At 40.6% G+C, this 13,348-nt stretch overlaps 1 protein-coding gene across 9 annotated transcripts in view; it reads left to right on the forward strand.

Moving 5' to 3' along the window:
• atp2b2 (ATPase plasma membrane Ca2+ transporting 2) overlaps positions 1-13,348 on the forward strand; it is a 203,637-nt gene that overhangs the window by 116,200 nt on the left and 74,089 nt on the right. For all 9 annotated transcript variants that reach the window (XM_042324885.1, XM_042324883.1, XM_042324892.1 and 6 more), the window contains 3 exons: positions 487-654; positions 1,992-2,206; positions 4,020-4,262. In XM_042324885.1, the coding sequence (XP_042180819.1) occupies positions 487-654; positions 1,992-2,206; positions 4,020-4,262 (626 nt within the window). The remainder of the gene's footprint in view (positions 1-486; positions 655-1,991; positions 2,207-4,019; positions 4,263-13,348) is intronic.

A 13,348-nucleotide genomic window follows, 5' to 3' on the forward strand; every position in this document is an offset into this window, starting at 1 on the left:
GCTTAGGCCACAGGACTCGATCTAAGTTGGGGTCTTTCCTAAAGCATAGGCCACAGGACTCGATCTAAGTTGGGGTCTTTTCAGCATAGGCCACTGCATCTAAGTTGGGGTCTTTCCTAAAGCATAGGCCACAGAACTCGATCTAAGTTGGGGTCTTTCCTACAGCATAGGCCACAGGACTCGATCTAAGTTGGGGTCTTTCCTACAGCATAGGTCACAGGACTCGATCTAAGTTGGGGTCTTTCCTACAGCATAGGTCACAGAACTCGATCTAAGTTGGGGTCTTTCCTACAGCATAGGCCACAGGACTCGATGTAAGTTGGGGTCTTTCCTACAGCATAGGCCACAGGACTTGATCTAAGTTGGGGTCTTTCCTAAAGCATAGGCCACAGGATTCGACCTAAATTGGGGTCCTTGCTAAATAGAACAGACCCCAGGGACATCCCATAATAATCTCCTGTCTTTGTGTTCCTGTGGTTGTTTCAGTGAAGAAACAGGACGGAGCGGCTGCTATGGAAATGCAGCCCCTGAAGAGCGCCGAGGGAGGAGAGATGGAGGAGAAGGAGGAGAAGAAGAAAGCAAACGTCTCCAAGAAGGAGAAGTCTGTCCTCCAGGGGAAACTGACCAAGCTGGCTGTTCAGATTGGCAAAGCAGGTACGGCAGATCAATCAATATGATTAAATCATATATATTTGATTTATCATATATATATCGAGTGTCAAATCACTCGATAGGGCCTTGGTCAGGGAGGTGACCAAGAACCCGATGGGAGAACCTTCCAGAAGGACAACCATCTCTGCAGCACTCCACCAATCAGGTCTTTATGGTAGAGTGGCCAGACAGAAGCCACTCCTCAGTAAAAGGCACATGACAGCCTGCTTGGAGTTTTCCAAAAGGCACCCAAAGGACTCTCAGACCATGAGAAACAAGATTCTCTGATCTGATGAAACCAATATTGAACTCTTTAGCCTGAATGCCAAATGTCACATCTGGAGGAAACCTGGCACCATCCCTATGGTGAAGCCTGGTGGTGGCAGCATCATGCTGTGAGGATGTTTTTCAGTGGCAGGGACTGGGAGACTAGTCAAGATCGAGGGACAGATGAACGAAGCAAAGTACAGAGAGATCCTTGATGAAAACCTGCTCCAGAGCACTCAGGACCTCAGACTGGGGCGAAGGTTCCCTTTCCAACCGGACAACGACTCTAAGTACACAGCCAAGACAATGCAGGTGTGGCTTTGGGACAAGTCTCTCTGAATGTCCTTGAGTGGCCCAGCCAGAGCCTGGACTTGAACCCGATCGAACATCTCTGGAGAAGACCTGAAAAAAGCTGTGCAGCGACCCTCCCCATCCAACCTGACAGAGCTTGAGAGGATCTGTAGTGAAGAATGGGAGAAACTCCCCAAATACAGGTGTGCCAAGCTTGTAGTGTCAAGAAGACTCACGGCTGTAATCCCTGCCAAAGTACTGAGTAAAGGGTCTTTTTTAAATTTTCTTTTTTATAAATATGCTAAAATGACAATACTTTCCGAACACACTGTATATATGATCCATAACATATCTCTATGTGCCAGATATAATGGAGATTATGACGTTCTGAGACGGAATATGGGAGATTATGACGTTCTGAGAGAATATGGGAGATTACCAGATCACGCTGACGTTCTGAGATGGAATATGGAGATTATGACGTTCTGAGATGGAATATGGAGATTATGACGTTCTGAGATGGAATATGGAGATTATGACGTTCTGAGACGGAATATGGAGATTACCAGATCACAGAAGGAAATTTAGGAGTGGATATGGAATGCAAGAAATCAAATCACATAAATAAACATGTTGTTCACAAGTAGTTGCTGCTGTGCTGTTGATTTCTAAAGATAAAGGTTTAAATAAATATTTGCTATCATATGAGTCAAAACAAGCCAGGCATCTCGCACTTTCATCTGTTCACAAGTATAGTAAAAAGCAGCCATTTCCTTGTCCAGGTCTGGTGATGTCTGCCATCACAGTGATCATCCTGGTGCTGTACTTTGCTGTGGACAACTTTGTCCTGCAGAAGAGGCCGTGGCTGACGGAGTGTACCCCCATCTACGTCCAGTACTTTGTCAAGTTCTTCATCATCGGTGTCACCGTGCTGGTGGTGGCTGTACCCGAGGGGCTGCCCCTGGCCGTCACCATCTCCCTGGCCTACTCTGTCAAGGTATACACACACACACACACACACACACACACACACACACACACACACACACACACACACACACACACACACACACACACACACACACTGGTCGGCTCCATCTCCAACTCTGTCAAGGTAGAGAAAGAAAATCAAGCTATTTATCATTATATAGAAAATAAAATAGATATTTTTGGGGCAAACTTCCACTACTACTCTGTCAGAGTATATTTAAAAAATATATTATCTAAAGTGTTGCAGCTCTAATAACTAGTATCTGATCTGTTGCAGCTCTAATAACTAGTATCTGATCTGTTGCAGCTCTAATAACTAGTATATGATCTGTTGCAGCTCTAATAACTAGTATATGATCTGTTGCAGCTCTAATAACTAGTATCTAATGTGTTGCAGCTCTAATAACTAGTATCTAATGTGTTGCAGCTCTAATAACTAGTATCTGATCTGTTGCAGCTCTAATAACTAGTATCTGAACTGTTGCAGTAATAACTAGTATATGATCTGTTGCAGCTCTAATAACTAGTATCTGATCTGTTGCAGCTCTAATAACTAGTATCTGATCTGTTGCAGCTCTAATAACTAGTATCTGATCTGTTGCAGCTCTAATAACTAGTATCTGATCTGTTGCAGCTCTAATAACTAGTATCTGATCTGTTGCAGCTCTAATAACTAGTATCTGATCTGTTGCAGCTCTAATAACTAGTATAACTAACTTGTTGCAGCTCTAATAACTAGTATCTGATCTGTTGCAGCTCTAATAACTAGTATCTAATGTGTTGCAGCTCTAATAACTAGTATCTGATCTGTTGCAGCTCCTTAACTAGTGGGATAAAAAAATAAATATTGATCTGTTTAAAACAAGGCTATCTGATCTGTTGCAGCTCTAATAACTAGTATTGATCTGTTGCAGCTCTAATAATAGTAATGATCTGTTGCAGCCTAATAACTAGTATCTGATCTGTTGCAGCTCTAATAACTAGTATCTGATCTGTTGCAGCTCTAATAACTAGTATCTGATCTGTTGCAGCTCTAATAACTAGTATCTGATCTGTTGCAGCTCTAATAACTAGTATCTGATCTGTTGCAACTCTAATAACTAGTATCTGATCTGTTGCAGCTCTAATAACTAGTATCTGATCTGTTGCAGCTCTAATAACTAGTATCTGATCTGTTGCAGCTCTAATAACTAGTATCTGATCTGTTGCAGCTCTAATAACTAGTATCTGATCTGTTGCAGCTCTAATAACTAGTATATGATCTGTTGCAGCTCTAATAACTAGTATCTGATCTGTTGCAGCTCTAATAACTAGTATCTAATGTGTTGCAGCTCTAATAACTAGTATCTGATCTGTTGCAGCTCTAATAACTAGTATCTAATGTGTTGCAGCTCTAATAACTAGTATCTGATCTGTTGCAGCTCTAATAACTAGTATCTGATCTGTTGCAGCTCTAATAACTAGTATCTGATCTGTTGCAGCTCTAATAACTAGTATATGATCTGTTGCAGCTCTAATAACTAGTATCTGATCTGTTGCAGCTCTAATAACTAGTATCTAATGTGTTGCAGCTCTAATAACTAGTATCTGATCTGTTGCAGCTCTAATAACTATTTAACAATAACTTTTACCTGCACAATCTCTGTGACTAATTACTTCTGGCAGATGATAGCGCTCCATGTTGCAAACATATCGCGGCAAATGATCTTTCTAGTGCTGTCTGTGCCTTCCTTAATTGCCTCAGATGGGATAAAAAAATAAATATTGAATTGAAACAAGGCTAAAACCTCCAACAACACGGTTTGATATTTCATCCTCAGAAAATGATGAAAGATAATAACCTGGTTCGCCACCTGGATGCATGTGAGACGATGGGTAACGCCACGGCCATCTGCTCCGACAAGACCGGCACGTTGACCACCAACCGCATGACTGCCGTGGCGTGCTACGTGGGGGATGTCCACTACAAGGAGATACCAGACCCTGGACTTCTGTCTGTTAAGTCTCTGGATATCCTTGTCAACGCCATCTCCCTCAACAGCGCGTACACCACCAAGATACTGGTAAGAACCTACCACGCTATATACTACACCACCAAGATACTGGTAAGAACCTACCACGCTATATACTACACCACCAAGATACTGGTAAGATACTGAGATATTACATCAACTACATACTGAGATACTGAGATATTACACCAACTACATACTGAGATACTGAGATATTACACCAACAACATACTGAGATACTGCGATATTACACCAACTACATACTGAGATACTGAGATATTACACCAACTACATACTGAGATACTGAGATATTACACCAACTACATACTGAGATATTACACCAACAAGATACTGAGATATTACACCAACAACATACTGAGATACTGCGATATTACACCAACAACACACTGAGATACTGTGATATTACACCAACAACATACTGAGATACTGCGATATTACACCAACAACACACTGAGATATTACACCAACAACACACTGAGATATTACACCAACTACATACTGAGATACTGAGATATTACACCAACAACACACTGAGATACTGTGATATTACACCAACAACATACTGAGATACTGCGATATTACACCAACAACATACTGAGATACTGCGATATTACACCAACAACATACTGAGATACTGCGATATTACACCAACTACATACTGAGATATTACACCAACAACATACTGAGATATTACACCAACTACATACTGAGATACTGAGATATTACACCAACTACATACTGAGATACTGAGATATTACACCAACAACATACTGAGATATTACACCAACAACATACTGAGATACTGAGATATTACACCAACAACATACTGAGATACTGCGATATTACACCAACAACATACTGAGATACTGAGATATTACACCAACAACATACTGAGATACTGAGATATTACACCAACAACATACTGAGATACTGCGATATTACACCAACAACATACTGAGATACTGCGATATTACACCAACAACATACTGAGATACTGCGATATTACACCAACAACATACTGAGATACTGAGATATTACACCAACTACATACTGAGATATTACACCAACAACATACTGAGATACTGAGATATTACACCAACAACATACTGAGATACTGAGATATTACACCAACAACACACTGAGATACTGAGATATTACACCAACTACATACTGAGATATTACACCAACAAGATACTGAGATATTACACCAACAAGATACTGAGATATTACACCAACAACATACTGAGATACTGAGATATTACACCAACAACATACTGAGATATTACACCAACAACATACTGAGATACTGAGATATTACACCAACAACATACTGGTAAGATACAAGATTCACCTGAAACAATTGGACCCCCTAAAACACCTGAAACCCATTGAACGTCCTGATACACCTAAAAGTGTGTTGTGCAGTAGAAATGCAGTAGTGTGCAGTAGAAGTACACTAGGAGTGTAGTAGTGTACAGTAGAAGTACACTAGGATTGTAGTAGTGTGCAATAGAAGTACACTAGGAGTGTAGTAGTGTGCAATAGAAGTACACTAGGAGTGTAGTAGTGTACAGAAGAAGTGCAGTAGTGTACAGTAGAAGTGCAGTAGTGTACAGTAGAAGTGCAGTAGTGTACAGTAGAAGTGCAGCAGTGTACAGTAGAAGTGCAGTAGTGTACAGTAGAAGTGCAGTAGTGTACAGTAGAAGTGCAGTAGTGTACCACCAGGCAGACTCTTTGTAATATCGTCTAGAGTCTGGTCACAACTGGACTGGGAGCTATAATGTAATGCTGTAAAGAAACCTTGTTTAACTACCGCAGGGCAACAACACTGGAACACCAAAACCACACAGCTAATTCCACACAGATAATTCCAAACCAGCATCCCTTAATGTAGTGCATTCATTAAACAGAATCTGATTAAAACATCAATATGTATGTACAGTACCAGTCAAAAGTTTGGACACACCTACTCATTAAAGTTTTTTTTATTTCAGTTGTACTATTTTCTACATTGTAGAATAATAGTGAAGACATCAAAAATATCTTTAACAATGTAGAAAAATAAAAATAGTAAAGAATGAAAGAAAAACCCTTGACTGAGTAGGTGTGTCCAAACTTTTGACTGACGCTGTATATTTAAATGAGAGCAGGTCTCAGTGCATCCGGTTTCAGAACAGAGTCAACTAAAAGGACCTTGATGCACCTTCCCCGACATGGGACGTGTTCTACATCTACCAGCTGAGACTGGGGTCGCTTGGAAATGCCGTGTTGCAGTGGGTATTTTAGTATCTGTGTGTGTGTGTGTGTGTGGGTGTTGGGGCCTGTTTGATGAGGTGTGTGTGTGTGTGTGTGTGTGTTGAGCCCTGTTTGATGAGGTGTGTGTGTGTGTGTGTGTGAGTTGGGGCCTGTTTGATGAGGTGTGTGTGTGAGTTGGGGCCTGTTTTATGAGTGTGTGTGTGTGTGTGTGTGTGTGTGTTGAGCCCTGTTTGATGAGGTGTCTGTGTGTGTGAGTTGGGGCCTGTTTGATGAGGTGTGTGTGTGTGTGAGTGTTGGGGCCTGTTTTATGTGTGTGTGTGTGTGTGTGTGTGTGTGTGTGTGTGTGTGTGTGTGTGTGTATCGAGCTGTGTGTATTAAAGCTTGTTTGATTCCAAAGCCTCAGCACATCCAGCTGGTCTTAGACAGGTTGTTTGTCCAGGTAGTACTGTGCTGCTATCTGATTGGTCCAAGTAAACCGGACGTGGCCGTTAGATTGGCTCTCCTGACTCCCAGAGCTCTGTCTGTGTCTGAGGGAGTAATCCTCTTCCTGGCATCTCTAGAAACACCTGCTTTTATTACTGCCTGCAAGGCCTAGAAGCCTTTGATCATACAACCGTCCTCCATGGATACAGGATAAGAGACCGATCAACAGATCTTGATTCTATTCAAACCATCTGAAAGTGTACAGTCACCTTAATAATAAATAAAATAAAAACTACTTAATTGTCACATGCTTTGTAAAATAAAAACAGCAGGTGAAATGCTTACTTATTAACTGAACCAGTTGAAATATAACACAATCATATATCCCCTCCATACAGAATCCTACTGGTACTGTATTAACTGAAAACAGTTTAAATTAACAAAGTCCTATTTCATTTCTACCAACGGTTGTATAAATCAAAAACGTATTTTACTGAGAAAGACCTTGAGACTTTAAAATTGAAAAAAAAAAAAATCTATTAAGTTACCAAATTTGCACGATGAGCCTAAATCCCAATTTAGATAAACTGATCTCAATGCAGGAAATCCATAATGCCAACTACAAAATTCACAGGCACAGAGAAGTGATGGTTATACCTCATAGTTTTATAAGCAGTTTGTAGCTATACTTTCAATAAATACTGCTTAGACTGTATAATACTTTTTGGCATCATGGTATTGTGAATGTCATTCCTAAAGGGGTAAAATACCTGTCTCAATCGTCAACAGACCAATCGCTTTACTACGTATAGATTTGAACATACTTTCTAAATTATTAGCAAACAGACTTAGAAAAGTTATTCATCCTTTCATTTCAACTGACCAGGTTGGTGTAATTTCAAATCGATATAGCTCAGATAATGCACGGACATGTTATAACATGGTGTATAAAGATGTTGAAGGTACCATGACGAAGTGTAGTGGAAATATTTATAATAATAATATCTATACAATGGAAAGATTCGGGTCCTTTTGTTTATAAGATGAGTCTCCAGTATATATACAATCGCTCTCGAGCAGCAGTTATAACAAATGGTATTACATCTCCTTTCTTTACATTGGAGAGGGGCACACGGCAAGGCTGTCCGATGTCTCCCTTGCTCTTTGTTTTAGCGTTAGAACCATTAGCAGAACTATAAGACGACAGCGTGATATTGAAGGTGTTATGGTGGGAAAGCATGAGCATAAACTGGTACGCAGATGATATGTTGTTGTTTGTTAGGAATCCTAAAACGTCAATTACGGGATTACTTAAATTGGTTAATGACTGTACAGAGATTGCTGGCTTCAGAATAAACTGGATGTCAGAGGTTACTCTGATAAATGATCTATGTCGTGAAGACACAGTTCTGATTTAAATGGGCCCCAGAAGGTCTGAAATATCTTGGTATTTTTCTATCTTCAAATATAATGTTTATGGTTGAAGAAAACTCGGAAGCTATTGTGAATTCCTTGAAAGCAGACTTTGTGAGATGGTCCTCCCTCTTTTTAACATTCAGAGCAAGAATGAAAATAATAAAAAATGCCAGTGTCTCCAACAATTAATTACAATCTAAGTTACCTCTTAATGTAGTTCACCCTTCTTTAAGACGATCAATTAAATGATCACTAAATCTATATGGAATTCAAAGCAACCCCATATCGCCTTAGAGAAATGAATGATGCCAAAATATAAAAGAGGCATGGCACTTCCGGATATTAATGATGATTAAGGACGTCTGCACTCTTTTAAAGGTCCTTACTACTGAAAACTGTCTGTTCCAGGAGCATAGGAGTCAACATAAGAATACTGAAGAAGATGGAGAACCGCACACTGTCGAAAAAAGGACGCGATCAAAAACTGAGGCTACGCTTTATCTGCTGTATAAGCACAGAAGGAAATCAAATCAAATTTGATTCCATTAGTCACATGCGCCGAATACAACAGGTGTAGACCTCACAGTGAAATACTTATTTACGAGCCCCTTAACCGACAGTGCAGTTTAAAAAATATATGGATAAGAATAAGAGATGAAAGTAACAAGTAATTAAAGAGCAGCAGTAAAAAAAAAATACAATATATACAGGGGGAACAGAGCCAATGTGCGGGGGTCACCGGTTAGTTGAGGTAGTATAGTACATGTAGGTAGAGTTAATTAAAGTAACTATGCATAGATGACAACAGAGAGAGGCAGTGGTGTCGAGAGGGGAAGGGGGGCAATGTGAATAGTCTGGGTAGCCATTTGACTAGATGTTCAGCAGTCTTATTGCTTGGGGCTAGAAGCTGTTTAGAAGCCTCTTGGGCCTAGACTTGGTGCTCCAATACCGCTTGCCGTGTGGTAGCAGAGAGAACAGTCTATGGAAAGACTGGTGTCTATGGAAGAGACTGGTGTCTATGGAAGAGACTGGTGTCTATGGAAGAGACTGGGTCTATGGAAGAGACTGGGTCTATGGAAGAGACTGGGTCTATGGAAGAGACTGGGTCTATGGAAGAGACTGGGTCTATGGAAGAGACTGGGTCTATGGAAGAGACTGGGTCTATGGAAGAGACTGGGTCTATGGAAGAGACTGGGTCTATGGAAGAGACTGGGTCTATGGAGGAGACTGGGTCAATGGAGGAGACTAGGTCTATGGAAGAGACTGGGTCTATGGAAGAGACTGGGTCTATGGAAGAGACTGGGTCTATGGAAGAGACTGGGTCTATGGAAGAGACTGGGTCTATGGAAGAGACTGGGTCTATGGAAGAGACTGGGAATATGGAAGAGACTGGGTCTATGGAAGAGACTGGGTCTATGGAAGAGACTGGGTCTATGGAAGAGACTGGGTCTATGGAAGAGACTGGGTCTATGGAGGAGACTGGGTCAATGGAGGAGACTAGGTCTATGGAAGAGACTGGGTCTATGGAAGAGACTGGGTCTATGGAAGAGACTGGGTCTATGGAAGAGACTGGGTCTATGGAAGAGACTGGGTCTATGGAAGAGACTGGGTCTATGGAAGAGACTGGGAATATGGAAGAGACTGGGAATATGGAAGAGACTGGGTCTATGGAAGAGACTGGGTCTATGGAAGAGACTGGGTCTATGGATGAGACTGGGTCTATGGAAGAGACTGGGAATATGGAAGAGACCGGTGGACCGGTCTCTGAGAAATGACATGCAAGAGGGGATTTAGGTTCATTTCTCCTCACTACTGTTCTATACTACGCGCTTCTCCTCCTGTCTACCGGGTCGGCCCACGTATTGCTTGTTGATGGACAAAGAGATAAGGCATATGACGTTAGGTAGAGTTGCGTGTGAATAACTGTTTGATAGTGTTTTGATTCTTTGCCAGAGTTGCTGAATACGCTCACTTTGTTACAGGGACACACCTACATGTAGCACAACTACTGCAGTGATAGAAGCCAATTACACGGTTCAGTCTTCCTCCATTTCATTTAGAGGGAGGAGTGCATGAGTGTCAGTCTCGACCAATGACGCGCCCTGATAATCCTGGCCCTGCCGTGTGAAAAGAAAGGAATAACCTTTTGGGAAGCAGGATGAGCCATGAGCACATTCCGATGTTCCTTAATAACTCTCATGATGTCTTCGCTCTAGTCTTGATGCGATGTCATCACTCAAAGGACAATATGTAGAGGTACAGACTCATGAATGTTTTGTTTAATTTAGTTTACATAAAAAAATAATAAAAAAATAAACTTTTATCCCTTCTGGTAGAGCTCTCATTTATGGTAAGTCCTCAACTGAGAGCATCGTTGTTACGATCAACTAGGAGTGGTGGTGGTGAACGCGCTCCTCCATAGTGGGGAGAGGGGTGGTCGCTGCTCCTGCTGATTCCATTTCAGTGGTGCGGGCTTCTGTTAGGATCAACTAGGAGTGGTGGTGGGTGGAATCAGGCGCAGAGAGCAGGGTTCAGTCTTTCCTTCAAATTTAATCCCCAGTGCAACAAAAACAGTCACGCCAACACACAGGGCGTATAATAAGTTGCCGGTCCAAACAACAGGACAAAATAGTCCGGAGAATAAATGTACGAATAACTCACACCATCAAACACAGAGTAACACAAACAAGCCCGCACAAATACCCAGCGGGCCTAGTGCCCTTAAATACCCTACAAACAAACCCTAATACAAAACAGGTGTACCCAATTACCCAATAACCAAAAACAAACGTAAAGGAAATCGATGGCAGCTAATAGGCCGGCGACGACGACCGCCGAGCACCGCCCGAACAGGAAGAGGCACCGTCTTCGGCAAGGTTCGTGACAATCGTCAAGCCATTTTGGGGGAGGGGGGGGTTTAGTTTAAAATTACTGTCTTGGAGTGAACGAAGACAGAGGACAATATGTTATTTATAATATGTAATTAATACTAATCATGTGCATTGGTACAAAAGTATTGATACAAAATCATTATACCAATCAATAATATATAATTTTATACAGGCAATGTACATAGTAAGAAATTGCTGGCAATTTTATAATGACTCCAACTGTACCTATTTATTTTCTTGTTCTTCAAATTTCGTTGCAGTCCTCCCATACAGTATATGCAACATTTGTATTTAGCATTTTTGTTAGGATGTCATTTTGATATGCAAAGAAAGGGAAGTATAGAAATGCCTTTGAGACAAAATAGCATGAGAGAGAGAGAACAATGTCATGTGTTGATGTGTTGTTGTTGTTGTTGTTTGGTTAGTGTGATGTGTTGTATGTGTTGTTGTTGTTGTTTGGTTAGTGTGATATGTTGTATGTGTTGTTGTTTGGTTAGTGTGATATGTTGTATTTGTTGATGTTGTTGTTGTTGTTGTTGTTTGGTTAGTGTGATGTGTTGTATGTGTTGTTGTTGTTGTTTGGTTAGTGTGATGTGTTGTATGTGTTGATGTGTTGTTGTTGTTTGGTTAGTGTGATATGTTGTATGTGTTGTTGTTGTTGTTTGGTTAGTGTGATATGTTGTATGTATTGATGTGTTGTTGTTGTTGTTTGGTTAGGGTGATGTGTTGTATGTGTTGATGTGTTGTTGTTGTTGTTGTTTGGTTAGTGTGATATGTTGTATGTGTTGATGTTGTTGTTTGGTTAGTGTGATATGTTGTATGTGTTGATGTGTTGTTGTTGTTGTTTGGTTAGTGTGATGTGTTGTATGTGTTGTTGTGTTGTTGTTGTTGTTTGGTTAGTGTGATGTGTTGTATGTGTTGATGTGTTGTTGTTGTTTGGTTAGTGTGATATGTTGTATGTGTTGATGTTGTTGTTGTTGTTTGGTTAGGGTGATATGTTGTATGTATTGATGTGTTGTTGTTGTTGTTTGGTTAGGGTGATGTGTTGTATGTGTTGATGTGTTGTTGTTGTTGTTGTTTGGTTAGTGTGATATGTTGTATGTGTTGATGTTGTTGTTGTTGTTTGGTTAGTGTGATATGTTGTATGTGTTGATGTCTTGTTGTTGTTTGGTTAGTGTGATGTGTTGTATGTGTTGTTGTGTTGTTGTTGTTGTTTGGTTAGTGTGATATGTTGTATGTGTTGATGTGTTGTTGTTGTTGTTGTTTGGTTAGTGTGATATGTTGTATGTGTTGTTGTGTTATTGTTGTTGTTTGGTTAGTGTGATGTGTTGTATGTGTTGACATGGTGTTTGTTGTTGTTGTTTGGTTAGTGTGATATGTTGTCATGTGTTGGAGAAGAGTAGCAGATTATTCTTTTTACAATTCTTCAATCTCTGTGAAGTTGGTTGTTGATCATTACTAGACAGCCATGTTCAAGTCTTGCAATAGATTTTCAAGCCAATTTAAGTCAAAACTGTAACTAGGCTACTCAGGAACATTTTCCTCTTGGTAAGTAACTCCAGTGTATATCCGGCCTTGCGTTTTAGCTTATTATCCTGCTGATAGATGAATTTGTCTCCCAGTGTCTGTTGGAAAGCAGACACTTTTTTTCATTAAAAAAAACTCCTTAGTCCTTGCCGATGACAAGCATACCCATAACATGATGCAGCCATCACCATGCTTGAAAATATGAAGAATGGTACTCAGTGATGTGTTGTTGGATTTGCCCCCAAACATAATGATTTGTATTCAGGACAGAAAGTTCGGGCTGCAGTTTAACTTTTGCAAACAGGATGCCTGTTTTGGAATATGTTGTATTCTGTACAGACTTCCTTCTTTTCACTCTGTCATTTAGGTTCGTATTGTGGAGTAAATACAATGTTGTTGATCCATCCTTAGTTTCTCTGTTTTAAAGTAAAGGTGAAAAAAAAGGGTGTCTGACAAATCTGTGCCTGTGTGTGAATGAGTGTCTGGGTAGAGTCCTGTGTGTGAATGAGTGTCTGGGTAGAGTCCTGTGTGTGAATGAGTGTCTGGGTAGAGTCCTGTGTGTGAATGAGTGTCTGGGTAGAGTCCTGTGTGTGAATGAGTGTC

Source organism: Oncorhynchus tshawytscha, linkage group LG07 (assembly GCF_018296145.1).
Source record: "Oncorhynchus tshawytscha isolate Ot180627B linkage group LG07, Otsh_v2.0, whole genome shotgun sequence".
NCBI lineage: Eukaryota > Metazoa > Chordata > Actinopteri > Salmoniformes > Salmonidae > Oncorhynchus > Oncorhynchus tshawytscha.